The following is a 20067-nucleotide window of genomic DNA, read 5'->3' as shown; positions in this document are numbered from 1 at the left end:
TCGGGCATCTTACACCACCGCGCCATCTCAGCAATACTATCCGATGTGCACAACGAAGGACCGTGATCGGCCGGACCGACTGAAAGATTGGCAGCAATCGACGCAGCACTAAGACCCAAGACAGCCGAACGAGGACCAGTATCCTCAGTCAAGACAACATCCATAGGACTCCCACCAGAACCACTGTCGCTATCCTCGCTGAACTCCGGAATATCAGCAAAATTGTAGTCTTTGGCCAAGCTGTCAAGATCTCCACACTCTACTCCAATGTCGACACCAACATCGTCGAAAACCTCTTTATAAGCCCCATATTCCTTGGAGAAAGCGCGTTGGATTCCTGCAAGAGTCTTGCCACGCGTGCGTACAGAAACTGGTGGTCTTGGCGAGGGCCGACCCCCAGTCCCCGATATTTGGCCGACCACGGCTCTCGGCCGCTCTCTCTCCCGAAAGTCAGACTCAATGTGATCTCCTCCGATCGACCCAATATCGCGAGTGTCAGACTAGCTCAAATCGCGCCGATCTCTCAATATCTCTGTGTTTCGGCGCCCTTCCATCATAAGATCTGGGTCGCCATCGTCGGAATCAAACTCGTGGGAGGTATCAACGAAACCGGAATCAAGTCGACCAACGCTCTCGACTATGCCGATCTCGAGCTCGCCTTTCCGCCGAGCTGGTGCCCCATTCGCGGGAATGCCGATCTCAGCAGCCAAATCACCATCCCGCCGACCTTGGTGCCACCCCGTTTCGCGAAAATCCTCCTCATCCCTTCGCCAAGATATCCCCTTAATCAGCGAAGTCGAAGGAACAACAGCAGTCGACGCTCCAAGAGTTCCTCTCGCGTCGGAGTACAAACAACACCGATCGATCATGTCGCCGATCTCGATTCGGGCCGATCTTGATTCATGTTGCCGATCTCGATCATGATGATCGTCCGGAGTGCCGACCTGAGCGTCGACCTCGGCGATGCCGACCTCAGCATCATCTGGAGTGCCGACCTCCATGTCACCGATCATGTCGCCGATCTCGATTCGGGCCGATCTCGATTCATGTCGTCGATCTCGATCATGATGATCGTCCGGAGTGCCGACCTGAGCGTCGACCTCGGCGATGTCGACCTCAGCATCGTCTGGAGTACCGACCTCCATGTCCGACGACCTCAATCCCTCCAGGCCGAGCAGCCTCTTTTCTCGGAGTCCGACGACCTCAACCCCTCCAAGCCGAGCAGCCGAGAAACCACCGACCTCGCCCGATCCGAGCACTCTCGCTGGAAAACCGCCGACCTCATTATCGACGGTGCGCCGACCTCCGAACGTCCTTCCGCCGACCTCCGAACGTCCTTCCGCCGACCTCGTTCTCTCTGCCGACCTCGAATCCCGGCTCGACTTGATGACCTTCGAGCCCGCTCAAGCCCGAGCCAGCACGACAGCCTCCGTCTTCCTCCGTATCAGCATCATGCCGATCCCAAGCCGAACGATTTCGCCGACCGCTGACCATTGACGATCTCCCTATGAGAAGCTCGGCGGCGGCGGCTGCTAGGTCTTCTAGGGTATGTGACCAAACAAAGGGGAGAGAAAAGTAGAGAGAGAAAGAAGTAAAAGCATAAAAAATAAAAGGATAGAGAGAGAAAGTTACCTTTTTATGGAGAGGAGGATGTGAAGAAAAAGGAGGAGATGGAGAGACATAAATAAGTAAATAAAACAGAAATTTTACTGCGGTAATCCGTCACCTCGATCTGCGACATGCCCCGTTTCCGGAAATTCATCGAATACCGCGCTCGAAGAAAGGACCGTTGGATATTCACGGTGTCCCTCGAAAGACGAGCCTGGCATTTACCAAAAGAGCTACTATAGCAATTTCATCCCCAAAGGCAAACCGAGACAATCTTTGCCGAGCAGGCATATTACGGACGATTTAAGTATGCCCGCCGATCGCAGAAAGACTGCCACTCTCCGGACTAAGGGGGGGACTATTGTCGGATATGGGCTACGCCCAATATGCCACTCGGCCCAACGAAACTCATTAGTTGCATTCTCGGCCCAACGAGATTGGAAGCAAGTCATTAATTCCCGCAAAAGGGCAATCTGGGGAATTCATGAAGGAAACCCTAGACTCCCCTAGGTCAACAGTCTCCTATAAAAGGAGAAAGCATTTATTGGGATCATCATCCTGACCCGCGGACAATACCCACAGAGCAATACTTTGCATCGAAAACTGCTATTATCTTTCGTATAATTCGTCTTGTTTTCAGTTCGTCATTTTAAGCTTACTAGTTCGTCTGTGAACTAACAAGCTCTAATTCGACTTGTTTAAGTGACGATCTCACGTTTTCCCCGATTAATAAAGAACTTGCTCGCTCTTTCCCACTAAATCTTATTTGTTTAAACTGTGTAATCCCCCGGTACAAACACCCCTGCAACTAAAGTATATATGCATCTTTACATTTCTTTTGATTGTACCTTGAGGTTCAAGCCAACGCATATTGTCACGTCAGCCTATTTAACGAGTTGGTTAGCACATTTAGTTAGTCTTTGATTTTGGAATAGACTGGTGGATTATTGGGGAATTGAGTTGGGAATAGGTTTCAAAGAATAGTGAATCAGTTTTATTATTCATACTTGTTTGTTTTGTCATTGACAAGTGGATTCAGTTTCAAATCTATCATGAAGATCCACATATTTGTTGTAACTCCTCTGTTTCTGAAGCTGATGGTTTTGTATTTTCTAAAGGCTCACGATATGGTGCCAGTCTTAGGAAGCAGATCAAGAAGATGGAAGTGAGCCAGCACAGCAAATACTTCTGCGAGTTCTGCGGGAAGGTACTCTCTCTCTCTCTCTCTCTCTCATGATCTCAAATTAGTTGATGGTGTTCTCTTTGTTTCTTTGATTTTAATAATGCTTTGATCTGTAAATTTTAGTACGCCATCAAAAGAAAGGCTGTTGGTATTTGGGGTTGCAAGGACTGCGGGAAAGTTAAGGCCGGTGGTGCATACACTATGAAGTAAGCAAGAAAGATTCATGTTATTCTCAATTCTTCCATTGTTTAATTGTGATGATTGGATTTTTTTTATCTGTTGTCTGTTTATATATGCTTTTGGCAGCACTGCTAGTGCGGTGACAGTGAGAAGTACCATTAGACGGCTAAGAGAGCAAACCGAAAGCTAGAGATTGAACCATTTTACAGAGAATTTTCTTCATCTATTTATTTATATAATACAGAGCACAAACAAGTTCCTTTAGTGGGTTTTGTTTTCCCTAGTGGGTTTTGTTTTCCCTAGTGGGTTTTGTATCTTTACAGTGTTTTCGTTGAAATATTTACGTTTTGATAATGATCTTTTCTAAAAAGACGATGACTAAAGAGTTCTAACCAGAAAAAAACACAAAAACACCTCTAAAAGGCACATATGAAGGATCAGCAGCCTCTATAGTCTTTCTCTATATTTACATAAATCCCCAAAAAGAAATTTTCTAAACCTGTATACACAACCAAAAAGCCAAAACTCTCTCCACTAAATCGGGATCCTCAGTAGTCCAGCAGAGTATCGTCTTCCCTGTTTCAATGAAAGTAGAGGTGAGACAACAAGGGATATGGTACTGTTGTATTGTTCAGAGCTTGTGTATTAACTCATACCAAAACTCATGTCCGAAATGATCAGATGAATCATACTCCTCCTCTTCATGATGAACGTAGCTCTCATAAAACTGTAAAGTAGTCGGAAAACAAATTGAAGCATAGTGACAACTACTTACGCCAAAGACGGAAACACAGACAAGGCTTCTTTTGTTTATTATATAAAGAATGAGTCTGACCTTGTCATATATCCCAACAGTTTTCGAATCTGCCTCATCATCTGCCTGCAAATTGGTCATCACAATTTTCATCAACCTCTGGTTCAAATTGAGCAACGTGTGATTAGAAAGGAAATTGTATGCAAATGTTGCAAGCCTTTGCCAATACTTATAAAATCGAAGTATGTCACAAGAAGATCTCTTTTTGAACTACCATTAAACCTAATTCAAGTCTACAGCTACCTCAAGTATGCCTAGTCATTAGATATACCCTGGTCTCATAAAAGAAACATCAACCAACTAAGCAACTTCTAATACCCTGTAAACTCAGGAATCTAACAATGTACCTTGTAAATAGTTTTAGCTTCTTGGTTTAATTTTCTGCTTTGGGCCAAATCAACCTCCATAGCACGAGCATTGAAGGGTTTTTGTTCCTGAAAGACAAGCATTAAGGATGCAAAAAAAAAAAAAAAGAGGTCTTTTTTCGTATGTATAAATAATCTGAATACCTCTGGTGACATGTTCTTCCACACATTGAAACATATTCTGCTAGCATCCACCAAGTTTCCATTGTACTTTTCCCTAAAATCCTCTCTAGAGAAAGAAACAATGGTGTTACTCAAGAGTTTGCATCAATCCTCCCTAAAATTCACTTTTCACTATCAATTTCCCCACGCTTATTGCATCACACCACCAAAGAACCAACAAAAGGTTCAACATTTCACTTAAAAGGAAAGACATTGACCATAATGAATTAACATCATCACTCCCCCTTTCTAGACTTAAGCATTCAAATTTTTAAAATACCCATTCAAAATCCACTTTTCACCTCCATCTAAAACCCCAAGAGAATGACTAGAATTTAACCACAACCGTATTAAGGTAACAGAGTAAAAGACTTAGGTTACTGTACAAGAAGAAGACGAATGGTGATCTAGGTTCATCTTCAAAGCTCCCGAATGGTTTCGAGATATTATCGACTTTGCCACCCGCAATGTACTTGAATCTCTTCACTTCCTTTCTTTTCTCACCGCAGCACTCGTGCATATCAAACAGAGCAATCGCTATCATAACACCACATTCTTCACTGTAATATATAAAATCCCAAAACAGAGTATCACCAATCTAAATAAAACCCTAAAGAAAACTGAATCGAAGAGTCCAAAAATCTTTATAAAAAAAAAAGAAAAAAAAGAGCAATACCATTTCTCAAAAGCGCTTCCATCAGCAGCACGACGAACAGCTTGAACCCTTTTACGAGTTCTCGGCCGAATCGCCATTAATGACTGCTCATCTACGAATTTTTCTATTTCTGACAGAGCAAACAAAAGTTCTAACCTTTACTGTTGTCTCTCAGGTGCACGAGCGCTCAACATCGGATTGCTTACGTGTCAATTAGCGTATTTTAGCGTTAATGGATTTTACTGCTAAAGTGCGCTTAACAGATAACGCGCGGGACACACTTGGCGCGTCCTTAAAAACAGAGGAAATCTTCCCGCTTCGAAAGCTTAATTACTTTTGATAACCAATAGAATTTAGACACGTAATCAAAAATTTAAAATAAAATTTCATTAGATTTTTAATGCGAAAATACACACTTACTTACTTGAACACAAAACATGTAAAGAAAAAAGGGAAAAAAATAAACATTAAAAAGGGATCTTCCATAATTTTTTTTGGGGGAAGACCAATCTTATTATTCTCACCAACTCAAATATCAAATTTAAAATCCAATAAGAAAAAGACACGTGGAGTGGGTTTGAATCAGTTGGTCCTCCCGCACATTTTGCGGATCTCACCGCTACTACCAGTCAAGGGGCTAATATCACCCATCTTGATCATAGCCGCGGTGAAGTCGGAGCTAAAGCTCGACGGGTTGTTGCTGTAGCCACGGACGATGGAGTCAGTGGAGCCGCCGTTGAAGAGCACTTGGTCGGAATGTAGGAGACCTTTTTGAGCCACGAGGTTCTTGAAGTAGTTGTTGTCGAAAGAAGCCGCCGTGGTCACGTCGAGTGGAGCTAGGTTTCCGTCTCCGGAGCCGGTGGCTCTAGGACAAGTTCGTTGACGTGTGGTTGCGAAGGCTGCGTTGATGTTTGTCTCGTTGTAGATTCTCGCTCTGAAGCTCGTGCAACGGGATTGTCCGATCGTGTGTGCGCCTGTTAACAAAATAAGAAATGAATGATTAGTTTAATAGTTGACTTAATTTCCTGTTAATTAAGTATCATTTGAATTACTTAATTAGTCGGTGTTGCGTAACAGTAATCTAATCTGATTACGTAATTTTGGCTAAGAAACAGAATAAGTCGGTGGTGCGTTACAAAAAATGTGTTGAAAAAACAAACACAAAGAAACAAAAGAAGAGTCGACAAAAATCAAACAACACAATCAAATTATATTTTACTTTGTGTCGAATATGTTGACTCGTATGGTCCTTTGAAATATATTTTTTTCTATCTTTTTATCATCCTTTTCTATTTTTGTAGGACAAATACGTGACAAACAAAACTTTAAGCAATCTTTTAATATAAAACACGAACACATATTAGGAAATTAATATTTTGTCACGATATTCTAAAATATGCAAACATGAAACAACGTTAGTATAGGTAACATGTATTTAAACGAAAAAGGAAATGGGTTAAGAAGAGAAACGAAACGGACCGGAGAGGGCAACCATATCTCTGGTGGATAGGCCAACGGCACTGAAACTACTAATGAGTTGGCTCAGACTCGAAGTGGGCGCAGGAATGTTACTATTAGCTGCCGCTTGGCTCGCCGTTCTTGCATCTCTTCTTCCTACTTTCACATTCCAATTAGGCCCTCCAAGCTTCAACAAAGACAGACGAATATTGTTAATTAGACCGGTTTAATCTTTTTAAAATTTGCAAATCCGGACTGATCAGAGAGGTAATATATGGAACTTACAGCTACGACGGAGTCTCTAGCTGCAATGGCTAAGATATCAGCACAAGACACAACACCTGGACATGCTTTCTCAACCGCTGATTTGATGTTGTCGATCACATTAAACCCGCGAGCGGAATTACGGTTCGGGTTTGCGTTTTGTTCTCCCGTGAAGCTCGATGTGTCATCTAGTAAGATCGAACCGTCGCATCCCTAAATACAGTACGTAAGTTATGGCTATGATTAGAAATAAACAACCATTAATTATGATAAGTTTCTTGGGATGCAAGCATAAGTAATACAGAAAAAAAGGTATAAAAGAAAGACTACTTACGTTGACGAAGCAATCGTGGAAGAAAAGACGGAGGATAGATCCACCCATGCGAGCCTCGCTTCTAACGGCAGATTTGACGGCGGTTTGGACGGTGGAGAGGAGGTTAGGGCAAGAAGTTGAATAGAAAGTAGTCGTGAGTTGGGCTTCGACGACGTTATTGTTATTACCTTGGAGTAAAAGTGTAACCACGAGAACTAGAATTGAAATAAGTTGATTTGAAGCCATGGTTGGTTAGGTGGAGCAAAAGACTTGAACAAGACTTAGAGTTGATTATTGTATTTGAAGAACAAAGCATAACAGAACGAGGTTTATATAGAGACGTGAAGGATGTTCTAAAGTGAAAAATTTGGTGACCCAACGCGTTGAAAAATGTGTACTTCTGTTATTTTTATTTATCTTAATTTTCATGACTCATGAGGGTTGAATTATCATTTTGCATGGAATCGACTTTGTAATTATCTCCGTAGGACAGATAGGTTAAACTAAACCAAAATTTGTTAGCGGTAAAAAAATAATTCCCTAATGTCAACTAAATAGTATATCCATCGGATTTTTATTATACTTTTTAATTTCACTAGTCGAAATCGAAAATAATTTTACGTTGGATGGAGATATATATCTATTATAAATATCTTATTGGATATATATTACATGGATGAACAAGAGAGATTCTGTGAAGATCTCTTAACAGGTTGTAAATTGATGAGATAAATAAGTTTCCTTTAAACAACGCGTTGTGACTCTTTGAAAATTTGTTATTCGTTACTGTGAACTCTTCTTTCTTGCTAATATCAAATACTTGTTTAGCCATCTTACTGATTGCTGATTCAATATGCATACTAATATTTTTTTTCCCCCGTTACCAGCATAGAAAAAGGAAAGGGTTTTGGGAAACTACATGTGAAAACGCGTCTTGTTTAAGATAGAGCTCGGCCACAAAAGTGTATATACATATGTCGTCGAAACTGTCTCCTTTTTTTTTTTTTTTTTTTGAATATGTCCAAAATCTCTTTATCTCCAATGTTTTCAAACATCAAAAAGGCAGAGAGATATCAAGAAACGATTTACATTATTGATGATCTTTGGTAAAATTAGCCACGAAAATTGTAACTGTTCGGATTTTAAAATAACAGCAACTAGGATAAAAAAAAAAAAAAAATCATCAATCGTGTTTAACTCACAGAGTTGTCGTACGTAATTGAAGATGCGTGACTTTTGTTAGCAATTATTTTTTTAATGTTCGTAAGTGATAACAATATACGAACAAAAAAATCGTGATGATATATATTGTCAATTTTTGAATTTATTTTTCTACACTTTGAGTAGCAAACTTAGATTTGAACAAAGATGAATTAAAATTGACGATCGAAGAAACGTGGGAGGACGAAGACAAACATGCATTTACTAATATCGAATTCTAAAATTGGTGATGAAGACATAGCTAAAAATAATGGATCTGACTATCTATATCAAAAAAAATTATTAAAAATTCCTATAAATAAATAGGGTTGGTTCAACCGGTTTGAAAAGTGTTTACGGTTATGAAATCGAATTTAAATTTTAGATGTATCAATACAATGAGGAAGAGATTATTTACGCTTGTCGACCCACCACACGTAACACATTACTCACCCGAGGGATAACTACGGCCAGGATCAAAGCACATGATGAGCATATATCTATTATTTTACATTTTTACTCAAAAGTACCGTATTTGTTTGTGACAGAAAATTTCTAATTCATTTTAGATACGTTTAGTACACATATAGTTAAGCCATGATATTTTTACTAACAAAAAGTTTTGGATATAGAGATCCCGTAATCTCTTCATGATCGAATCATAGCTGCAGGTTTAATTAGTCATTTTCATATTGCAGATATCGGAACTCGAAATTTTGGAGACTCTCCAGTTTTTTTGTAGCTAACTAGTTTAACGGTTAAACGTGGTTCGAAGGTGAACAAACACCTTGTCCGAAGCCCTGAACACCAATAAATAGTCAACACACGCATCAATATTTGCTCACAAGTATATAAAATCAAACTCAATAGTAAAAAAAATTAGGCTCTTGATCAACCCTAAATTCTCAATCTTTACCCTTGCGCCACCCCATACGGGTCAATCACTTGGTGCTTTTCGTAGGTTTTTTCCACGTTGATTTTGATGCCTTAACTAATGTTTAGTATCTTTTTAGGTTAACGGTCGTGATAATAAATAATCATGTATCAAAGTCACCATATACAGTAATATATTATGGATTAGACATATATCTTTTTCAGCATACACCATGACAAATTATACAAGAGTTTGTTAGAGAGAGTTGTCAAGAATAGTGGCCTATTTATCTAATTAATACTTTAGACGACCAAACATTTGATTTTGTGAAAAGAGAGCTTACATTACTAGATTTATTAAATCTTACCATATTTCTTTCCACTTCCCAGCAAGTCATTAAGTTCCTTTGATTTCTATTTGCAGAAACATTACATTACATAATTACATCAAGTTTACACTCTGCAGATTTTCTTTTCTATCAGTATCACACTAGTAATATACGATACCTTTTGAAATATATATCAAAATAGATAATGCTAATGTTTATACTAAATTACTAATCTAGTGTGAAGATCTTTCTCGTAAAACGAATTATATGTTAAAATAATTTAGATTAAAAGACTAGCTATAAAACAAGGATCAAGGGTAGAAGAAGTCGTACACTTTTACACTACGCGGCTTTTACTTTTTACAGGATATAATACTTTACTATGGAGGCACGCCTGTCACTTTCCAGGTTACTATATGCGTTTTATATCAGAATCAAGCTAATTAAGTGGCATTTTAAAACAAACAAAAATTTAAAGTTAGATACCTTCACCGGTCTCATATTCACACCAACCTAAAAGGTACTTATATAAGAAATATAATCAAACCTTTTTTAGTAATCAAAGAGAAGAAAACAAAGAAAGGCTTCTAGATATATACTCAATTATATGTTACTTCAAAGTACAGGAATGTTCATTGAATTTTGAGTATTAGCCACTAGCTAGCATTTGCTTGTTGACGCTGACTTGGAACGTTACATTTTTTAATATACCATTGGGCCATTTGAACAAAACTTGTGTTCTTCTTCACAAATTCACAACTACGTTCGTTAACATTTCTAGAACTATATAAGACTAACATTTTTTTGGTCATGAAACCTCCCCGTATTTTGTTTTTAAGTTAACGTTGCTTGCCACATTTAAATTAAATACATTTGGTAGCCCTTATAATCAATACCACTATATATGTGAATATATGCAAGAAAAAAATAAAACATAATTCGGAATCAACTATCTTTAATTATTCTATTTTTGAATTAAGGATCACCTACGTACATTGGTTAACAGCTTCGAATATTAGAAAAGATATAGACCTCCTTGTTACGGTCAATAAGTTAGAGTGAGTAATTGCTACAAAGAATTTTTTAAACGCTCTTTGCAGCATATATTGAAGATTATTGTTGAATTGTCAATTACATAGAAAATGCCAAAATTAACTAAATAAGATGGGACAGTTTATAAATATAAACAATATTACCAACAAAAAATATATATATATTAATCGTAAACGAAATACCGTCTCCACTCCAGCAACTCTTTTGAGTTGCTCAAATATAAACTAATCATATAATTAATACTAAATTAATTAAAGCAATCCACTCAGAACTTAAATAAAATCATCCTTCCACTAGAGAACCCAACGAAGATTGCTCAATCATTTAAATAATAATTTTTTAAATTATTATTTATTAATTAACAAATTTTAATAATCTAAAATGATAAAACAATTATTTATATTACATAAAATAGAAAACAATAAAATTTTACAAAATTTGGAATATTAAACATATTTTACAAAATTTGGATTAAATTTCATATAAGATTAGAAATACTGTATAACATGTATTAATTTTATGTTTGGATTCATTTATCTATGTTTTAAATTTTATGATAAATCAATCAAAGTATATACTGTATCAATCTATAAGAGTGTGAAATGAAGAAGGGACACTCATAATATATATAATTAGTGTCTAATTACAATAGTTAAACTTGTGTATTAAGCTTCTTACCAAACAAAAAGAAAAAACTTTTGTGCTAAGCTAACAGGGGAAAATGACAACTCTATGAATTGGCTGATTTCGCGACTATGTTTTATGATTGATAAAATAGCGGCTATGTTCCCGGAACTCCTTAAATTTTCGAGGATCTCATGATTGTGGAGTTTGATAAAGAAGTAGACGAACGTGCAAAGGTTGGAACACATCTTCGCTGACACAAAATCTTAATGAGGCTTCTACTTCTTTATCGATTCTTGACATTGACGCAAAACCCACAATACCCTCCTTCTACGTCACCCTTACTCGTCGATTACAACATTGCTGAGTCTGAGAAGATAGGAGCTTCTACCCAACCTTTTTGTTTTTGGACTGTTTTATCGCTTTGCTTAACCTGCTTACGCATGGCTGGAACCTCTGAATGGACCTAGTCAGCGAGTTTCTTCTGAGTGGACGGTTGGGATGAGACCAAGTGAGACTTCATGTGACCACAAAGTGCTCTGCCATTACAGAAACTCTTGGAACAGAGCTTGCATTTGTGTTTGTTCAGCATTTTTTTTTGCCAAAGAGAACAAGAACCTGTGCCCACATTGTTATTTCCCTACCTCGTCCTTAACATCATACTCGTCCACCGTCTTTTCCTTGCTGGCCGTTCCACTTTCACCTCTGAATCCACAGGGCCTTCTATTGTTTGTTCTACAAAGAACTGACTAGAACTAAGAGCAATGAAACCAAAGCTGGACTTACTACCCCTCCCATTACAAAACCATTCTGAAGCATCATCATCTGCAACTAAATGAAACAAACAGATGAATGAAACATTGCACAAACTAGATGATCTCTAAGAAAACTGATCGGAATCTTCAAAGAATCACCGTTTATCTCAATTCCTGAAGTAGAAGAGAAAGTATCATAAGAAGAAGAATCCAGAGATGAAGCCGCCGGAGGCTGAGACGGAGGAGTTTTAACGGGGGAACATGATGGTTATATTGATCGAGCATCCAAATCGAGTAGATTATGATCGATACACCGATGAAAGCTTGGAGAAAATTAAGGATCTTGAGAACAGAAGCGAATGAGACATGACAGCAATTTTGATTGGAAACCGATCCGAAAACAAATCGGTGTCAATCAGCAAAACCCTCGAGTTTAATCGATTTTCCGGATTTGAGGTGAATCGGCGATGGATTCACCGTTAACCTCTGAGAGAGAAAAGAGAAAGGGTCGCGAAAGAGAGAGAAGAAGAAAAAAAAAATATTTATCCGAAAACCAACCACAATTTGACACGTGCCGTTCCTTATGGGTTGCTTCCGCTCTTTCCTGGAGAAGCGATTCTCGCATTTTAGACAATATTATTAGATTTTTTAATTTTTTTTTGGGACATAAATAAGAGAGCAACCTATAGAGAGCACTCTCCAGTGGATGGAGATGCCCTTAAGTAATTCACGTGTAACGTATTAGTCTCCTCCATTCAAAGGCACACAAAAATACAATTGAGTTGAAAAATGATAGTTAGTCTTACTCCCTTCAAAGTTTTAGTTTTCAGTCTGATTGAGAAGCCTAGATACAAAAATGAAGTGTTTACATAGCAGATAATATATTTAGGTAAACCGCTTAGGTCTTTGAGTATGATATTTTTTACGTTCGAAGAATGCATTCATGACAGTAAATGTTTGCTCTCTAATTTTGTAGGAAACAAATGAATGTGATAAATGAAAATATACAGATACAAATTATCTAGATTTTGATCGTCCTCACTGCAACGTTTATTTGCATTTACATGTAAAATATCTATATATTAATTCGCGTATACAAATTACAACCATGATATAATTATAATCAACATAATCATTTACAAATAAAAAGCAATACTAAGTACTAACACAGCACGCTCGTGCATTCTTTATATTAAAAATAACAACTACGACGATCATCATATTTCCTGAAAGTGGTTCTGCTCCAATAGCTTCCATGTGTAAGGTATCTCAAAGTCTTACGATCCTTAATCCGAACCAAGTCAACCATATATGTCGTCTTCCATTATTTTAGTCAAAAGAGGGGAAAAAAAACTTACTAAACTAAACTATATGACATCATTGAGATCATTTGACTGAATGTGCCTAACATTTTATATTACAGCTTTGGATATGAATAATTGACTGTGTAACGAAGATGCTGCAGATTCTTTGTACATTATACATATATGATATATCTATATAATTTTACCATCAACGCTTCGATGAGACGTTAAAGGGGGTGGGTACTGGGTGCAGTCAAAATACGAAAATATCCCAAAAGTTGATGTTATTGACATATAATAGCAACCACATACATATGAGTCAAAAGTATATGAATGTCACGAATGAGTTGACGTTTTCAACTTTTATTTACCGGTTTAATCATTGATTTAAAAACTAAAACCATACTCTACCAAAAATAACCGGGTATCGGTACTATGAATTATGGAATATCTTATGTATCCTGCTACAAGCTGTTTTTTTAAGGATCTTTGTGGGATATGATCATGATATCTGAAAGAAAAATTTTGACACAACAGTTGGAAGATTTGGTGTTTCTTTGCTCGAATCATACATACACTATACATTATCATTATGTACAAGTACAATGCATGTTGTTATGAACAGAGCCGTACCTAGAGATATAGAGGCCAAATGCCATAATAAAAATATATCTTAAAAAACTAATTACATTATCTTACAAATACATACAAAAATATTACAAATTTATAATTTTGAACGGAGTCTAATCTATATTAACTATCGGTGCATCATTTGTAAATTTTAAATTATGTTTTGTTTATTATGAAAGAATAATAATACTAGATGAAACCATTTATAGTGAATTATATACTTACCAATTGATTATTCATTTGTTTTTATTAGTTTTTATATAATAAAAATAGAAGGAAGCAAAATGTAAAATTTAAATTACGTATATTCCAATTAAGAAGAGATGAAGAGATTAGTGTGTAGTCATCCTAATTTCTTTTCCATATTTCTAGTTTAGCTACCATTTTGCAAATCCTCATTAACTCTCTACTCTTATTAAATAAAAATATGCATTTGACTGCCTTTAGGTTTCTTACAAAAATATAAGGTCGTAGGCGAATGTTTCATTTTAATACACATAGGCACGGCTCTGGTTGTGAAAGATGACACTCTAAATAGGCAGTGACAATACTAAATTGCTATTCAGAATTGTTTGATTGGTCTGTAAAAACTCCTTCTCGACAGTAACAAAGATAAGTTGACATTTTTCTATTCGACTTTTTTTGTTTCGCAAAACATTATGGTGGAAGGGTTCGAAATTCCCGGAAAACAAAAAAAATCAACGCGTCTGCTTGTTGGAACGGCCAGTTCGGTAGATCTGCTCATCTTTTCTAAAAACATTTGGGCCTAATGAACATGGGTCTCCTTTTGTTTGATGTTCTTGTGGACTTAACTCTTCACAACATGAACAAATGAAAAACCAATTTCAGTTATTACAATTCACAACCACATGTACAAAGCCACACACTGAATCCAAAATATAATAACGCCACTAAATTAATTAATATCACTGAACCACAAATTGTATTATGTTTTTTTGGAGTTTTAACATTTAACTAGAGGTTTAACATTTACGAAATAACTTAAGTTATTTGAGACAAACATAGGCTATACAACGTGGAACCGATTGATTAACAACGTATGTCCGTTCATGATGAGTCAGGAAACTTGTAATAATCAAATTGATTAATTAGTTGTCAAGAAGTTATTAGGACACACATAACTTATTAAACTATACTATACTACAAATGTTTTTTTTGCGTCAAATATCTTCTAACGTTTTCGACACTTACTGTTAATTATAAGCGCAAACCCAAAATAAAACATTCATTTAAATATTTTATATTTAAATCAATTTTCATGATAGATACTGTATTTTAACATTAAGGTGATGACGTGGCCCTATGACCTATGATGGCTCTTGGTCTAACTGTTTGGAGGAGGAAGGCAGTAGTGGAAACCGCTCTTCACCCCAAAAAAAAAAAAAAAAAAAAAAAAAAAAACTTCTCTATTCATCTTTCGATGTCTCTCGCTTATCAATGTTAAAGTCACCATCTTTTGCTTTAAATTGATCCTTCAGGATTCGAATTTCAAACCATATAATCTTCAACCTCTGAATTCAACCTTCGTTCGTCTCTTTCGTTCTGGGTTTCTCTGTAACTGTAGCCAATTCCAATTCTGGGCATATATGTAACTCGCTCCAAAAAGTTTACTATTCAATCTCGTCTCAATTGAGGTTTTTTTTCCATCTTCTTTTGTCAAAGTTGAAGACTTTGTTCGTTTTGAATGTGTCTTCTTCTTTGAATCGCTTTCATACCTCTGTTTTTATTGGGTTTTCAGACCTTTTGCCAGCAATGTCATTTGACTAGCTTTACCCGGTAAAGGATTTGGTTTTACGTTTTTCTTGTCAGGAAGACAAAATGGGTTTAAATGATAAGATTGAAGGATCTGATGATAGTTGTAAAAAAGCTAGGGTTTCATGTCCTCCTGGTCTCTCAACATCTGATAAGACTCTGTTTAGTGAAGAAGAGAAACCTAGGAGATGGTCGGAGAGTTCGTTGCCTGATGTCTCTAATAGGGTTAAGCTTCTGAGTTTTGGTTCTGCTTCTGCTAGATTGAAGAGAATGACAGAGGAAAGAGATGAGGTTTCACGCTCAGTTAACAGCTCAAGCAACATAAATCTCCGGGAAAGAATCAGTGTGATGTTTTCTCGGAACATAGAGTGGGCTTGCTTGATGAAATTAGGTAAGCAATGGCTTAGAGACCCTCTTAACATGGCTCTTTTCTTGTGGATCCTTGTGGTTGCTGTCTCTGGTGCGATTCTCTTCATGGTTATGACTGGTATGTTGAACAGTGTTTTGCCCAAGAAATCACAGAGAGATGTCTGGTTTGAAGTTAACAACCAAATCCTCAACGCGTTGTTTACTCTGATGTGTTTGTATCAACACCCGAAACGGTTTTATCATCTAGTGCTTCTCTGTAGATGGAAGCAAGATGATGTTACAACGCTTAGGAAGATTTACTGCGAGAACGGGACTTACAAGCCAAACGAATGGGTACACATGATGGTTGTTGTTCTTTTGCTTCACTTGAACTGTTTCGCTCAGTATGGGCTATGCGGTCTTAACTTAGGGTATAGAAGATCCGAGAGACCCCCCATTGGTGTAGCTATTTGCATATCTGTTGCAATAGCAGCTCCTGCGGCTGCAGGTTTATACACTGTTCTTAGTCCACTTGGGAAAGATTATCATCCTCAAGGAGACGAGGAGAATCAAGTGCAGCCTGTGGAAGAAGGACCGGTTACTACTAATCGCAAGTTATCTCTTGAAAGGAGATATTCATTTGCTGCTTCTACAGACGTGAGTAATCCTGAATGGAGAGGTGGGATTCTTGATATATGGGAAGATATTTCATTGGCTTATCTCTCACTGTTCTGCACTTTCTGTGTGTTTGGTTGGAACATGGAGAGGATTGGGTTTGGGAACATGTATGTGCACATTGCTACTTTTATTCTCTTCTGTTTGGCTCCTTTTTTTATATTCAACTTGGCTGCTATAAACATCGATAACGAGATGGTGAGGGAGGCACTTGGATATACCGGCATTGTGCTTTGCTTGTTTGGTTTGCTCTATGGTGGTTTTTGGAGAATACAGATGAGGAAAAGATTCAAGTTACCGAGCTATAACTTCTGTTGCGGGAGACCTGCTATTGCTGATTGTACGCTCTGGTTATTCTGTTGTTGGTGCTCTTTGGCTCAAGAAGTCCGGACCGCGAATTCTTATGAAATAGTGGAGGATAGATTCTGCAAAAGAAGAGAAGAAAATAGTAAGATTGATGAGGTTCTGGTATCTTCATTGCCTCGTGAAGATGGTGTGTTTGATCCGAGTTACTCACCTAAGGAGGACATGACCACGCCGATAACTTGCTTGGGAGGTAAAAGTGATGAAGCTCTAAGTCCACCTTCTCCTCCATTCATACACAGAGAAGGTAGTTAGAACTACCAAGAGTTTTTAATCAAAGTTTGTTTGGAATTTTTCTGGATTAGGAAAATACTCAAACGGTAATCGATGTAAAACCAGATTTACTATTGGACTCCGTTTATACGGTTCAGGTATATTTATTTATATTTAAACGGAACTAAAGTTCAAATTCGTTTTGTTTTGGAGTTTATGTAATTTACGAGTCATAAAACCATGCAAAGCTGTTGCAAAAACAAGTAAAAAGCCAACCGCCAACCACACATAGTTCTTTCGATAAAGATGTCACCAAACGTTCCTTATGTGATTAATGAGAATGACAAGAAGTTAAAAACTTTTTGCTATGCTACAAACATACAAATAATTTTGCTCACGTTCTCACAAAACTGTGGAAGCAACTTTGGGCATATGTATCATAATATATGAGAAACAGACAAATTTTGGTCTCACAAAAATGTGTAAGCAACTTTGGTAAAGTCTTATGCAATATGTGTAGAAATGACAACTAAAATGGAGGGAACAAAATATGTAGGCAAGACATGTGTGACTTGCTTGTAACATAATTTTTTTTCTTCATTCAAAACTTTTACAATGCACAGAAAATGAATTGAACATGGCTTGTTCAAGTCGATATCCCCATCTTATATTTCACTTAAAAATAAAGATTTTCTTCAATGGAAAAGGGTTTGCGTATTTTATCGCTCACTTAAGATTGAGAATAGGATTGAAAACTGAGAATTTAGTTGTAGTGCTTTATCCACTTTTTAATACCAAATTTTTAACTACTAATGAGTTATGATACTTGAACATACACAAACATTGTGTTCATTTCATAATCATATAAGTTTAAGATAGTTTGAGAGCAAGAAAAATGGAATGCTGTTGAACCGCTCATCCCAAGCAAAGCCATGTTCAATGCCATGATAGCAAATCATGATTTATAAAATAATTATGAAAAATAAATTTGTTGTGGTTACAAAAAAAAACAATATTTATTTGCAATAATATTTTTTGAAATTATAAATAGAATACACAAATAACTCTCTAAAATATTGCAAACATAAATAATGTATACTTATTATACTCCTTAATTCAAATGAATAATCCAAATTAATATTGTAAAGTAAAATTATGAAATATTTCCTTTGAGATATAATATCTTTACATATATTAAATATGAATACATAAGTTTACATAAAATTACAAAATAAAGTTAGTTTTATATTTTATTTTTTAAACAAATCTTTAAAATGCAATGTACTCAGTAGTTGATTAAGCCTATGTAAACCAGTTTCAGTTTTCTCAGGAGGACGAAGAGGATTTTCGAAGTTATCGATATGAAAGAGCCAGTTCTGGTAACTCTAAACAAGAAAGAAATTTACAATTCAAATAATTGCTTTAAAAACAAACAATAAATAATGTGGATTATATATAAATATTTCTTCATTTTTTGGTCTTCATAATTACGAAAGTTTAATTATCAATCGTTGACATACCTATTTTTATAGCTTTGTTTGATACATTTTATGGATATACATATTTTTCCTAACAAATTCTCATTATTTATTTTTGTTGATACAAATAAAATACATAGAAAATAGGTAAGGTCTTAAAATCTTTAAAATCCAGATATATATATATATATATATATATATTTTGTGCTGCTATTCCTTAAAAAAAAAAGGATAAAAGAAATAAAAAGAAATAAAATTGTTAGTCTGTTAAACCAGAAATTGGAAGCCGACTAAAAAACCAGAAATTGGTAACCCTATAATGGTTGAATGGGGAAAGCGATGGTAACTATTACGACGGTCAGATTCTCAGAATTCGCCATTAGACTCACTTCCGAGAATCCAATCAGACCCCACAGACCCACTCCTCATCCTCCGCGGAACAAAGTCTTCGTCAAGAAGACGAGAGACACCACCACTCAACACCTCCTCGATTACCCCAATCTTGTTAAGCTGGAGAAGGCGGGATCGCACTCGGGTTCCAATCCCGCTCCTGCTTCGGGTTCGGATCCTATTAATCGGGTTCCCCTTGCTCAGGTCGTCGAGGATTGCGTCAGACGTTGGTTCCAGGATACGCTCAAGGATGCCAAATCTGGTGACGTTGGTATGCAGGTCTTGGTTGGTCAGATGTACTGCAGCGGCTATGGAATCCCCAAAGATGAACAAAAGGTTTCACCTTTTTCATTCTGTTTTGCTCTCATTTTTTTCTGGGTTTAGCTTGTTTTCCTACAGTTCTTCTAGAGTCGATACAAAGATTTGATTTTTTCGTCTCTGTTTGTACATTGTGTATGCCTTCGATTAAGCTTTCTTGTGATTAGAAGATGTTGTCTTCGTGTTCGATTGGTCTACCAGAGTTTGAATTAGGGAATGTTTGTGGTTAGCTCTAGTTTGAAGTTTCTGATTTAGAATTGTATGATTTTGATCTTTAAAGGGTCGTGCTTGGATTAGCAAAGCTTCAAGAACTCGATCATCAGCTTGGCAAGTGAGTAGTAAGCCTCCAGGTAAATAATAGAACTTTGACTTTGTTTGATTCTTTTATTGAAATTAGTGAAAATCTTGTGAGTTTGTTTGTGTGTCTTTAATATGGGGTTCTTCTTACTAATAATGCCAGGTTATAATGCAAGCGATTCAGATTCCAATGATAAGAAAGATTGATGATGACCTTTTTTCAATGTTTGTATTGCCAAGTGACTTTGATTTGTTAGTTTCTCTCTCCCTGTTCTTTGTTTAATACTTCTGTATTCAAAATTTGAAGCTTTGTATCATTCCGATGGTCAAAAAGGGTTCTCAAGTTAAATACCACACAAGTGAAGTTTTTCAACTGTGAGTCTGTTAGCTGAAAACATTGCATTTACCAATATAGAGTTTGCCAGGCCTTCTCTAGTTCTTT

General features: G+C 36.8%; 5 protein-coding genes across 5 annotated transcripts; 3 read left to right on the top strand and 2 right to left on the bottom strand.

The window, feature by feature from the left end:
- Positions 1-2731: 2731 nt before the first annotated feature.
- LOC147940545 (large ribosomal subunit protein eL43z-like) lies at positions 2732-3245 on the top strand. Its single transcript, XM_087463098.1, has 3 exons — positions 2732-2815; positions 2915-2997; positions 3098-3245. The coding sequence occupies exons 1-3, from the start codon at positions 2768-2770 to the stop codon at positions 3159-3161; spliced, it is 195 nt and encodes a 64-aa protein (XP_087319224.1). The 5' UTR covers positions 2732-2767; the 3' UTR covers positions 3162-3245.
- Positions 3246-3296: 51 nt separating this feature from the next.
- On the bottom strand, positions 3297-5324 carry LOC104708581 (high mobility group B protein 7-like). Its single transcript, XM_010425177.3, has 7 exons — positions 4989-5324; positions 4699-4872; positions 4295-4379; positions 4133-4219; positions 3807-3851; positions 3628-3698; positions 3297-3547 (listed from the first exon to the last, which is right to left on the bottom strand). The coding sequence occupies exons 1-7, from the start codon at positions 5063-5065 to the stop codon at positions 3520-3522; spliced, it is 567 nt and encodes a 188-aa protein (XP_010423479.1). The 5' UTR covers positions 5066-5324; the 3' UTR covers positions 3297-3519.
- Positions 5325-5337: 13 nt separating this feature from the next.
- Positions 5338-7317, bottom strand: LOC104708582 (peroxidase 52). The gene is made up of 4 exons (XM_010425178.2): positions 7024-7317; positions 6711-6902; positions 6447-6612; positions 5338-5941 (listed from the first exon to the last, which is right to left on the bottom strand). The coding sequence occupies exons 1-4, from the start codon at positions 7246-7248 to the stop codon at positions 5550-5552; spliced, it is 975 nt and encodes a 324-aa protein (XP_010423480.1). The 5' UTR covers positions 7249-7317; the 3' UTR covers positions 5338-5549.
- A 7782-nt stretch (positions 7318-15099) lies between these two features.
- On the top strand, positions 15100-17338 carry LOC104708580 (uncharacterized). Its single transcript, XM_010425175.3, has one exon. It carries the CDS (start codon positions 15610-15612, stop codon positions 17182-17184), a length of 1575 nt encoding a protein of 524 aa, XP_010423477.1. The 5' UTR covers positions 15100-15609; the 3' UTR covers positions 17185-17338.
- Positions 17339-18845: 1507 nt separating this feature from the next.
- Positions 18846-19998, top strand: LOC104708579 (uncharacterized). The gene is made up of 3 exons (XM_010425174.3): positions 18846-19346; positions 19609-19678; positions 19789-19998. Exons 1-3 carry the CDS (start codon positions 18948-18950, stop codon positions 19830-19832), a joined length of 513 nt encoding a protein of 170 aa, XP_010423476.1. The 5' UTR covers positions 18846-18947; the 3' UTR covers positions 19833-19998.
- Positions 19999-20067: the final 69 nt, after the last annotated feature.

Source organism: Camelina sativa, chromosome 8 (genome assembly GCF_030686135.1).
Source record: "Camelina sativa cultivar CO46 ecotype springtype chromosome 8, ASM3068613v1".
NCBI lineage: Eukaryota > Viridiplantae > Streptophyta > Magnoliopsida > Brassicales > Brassicaceae > Camelina > Camelina sativa.
This window is presented reverse-complemented; position numbering and strand designations above follow the sequence as displayed.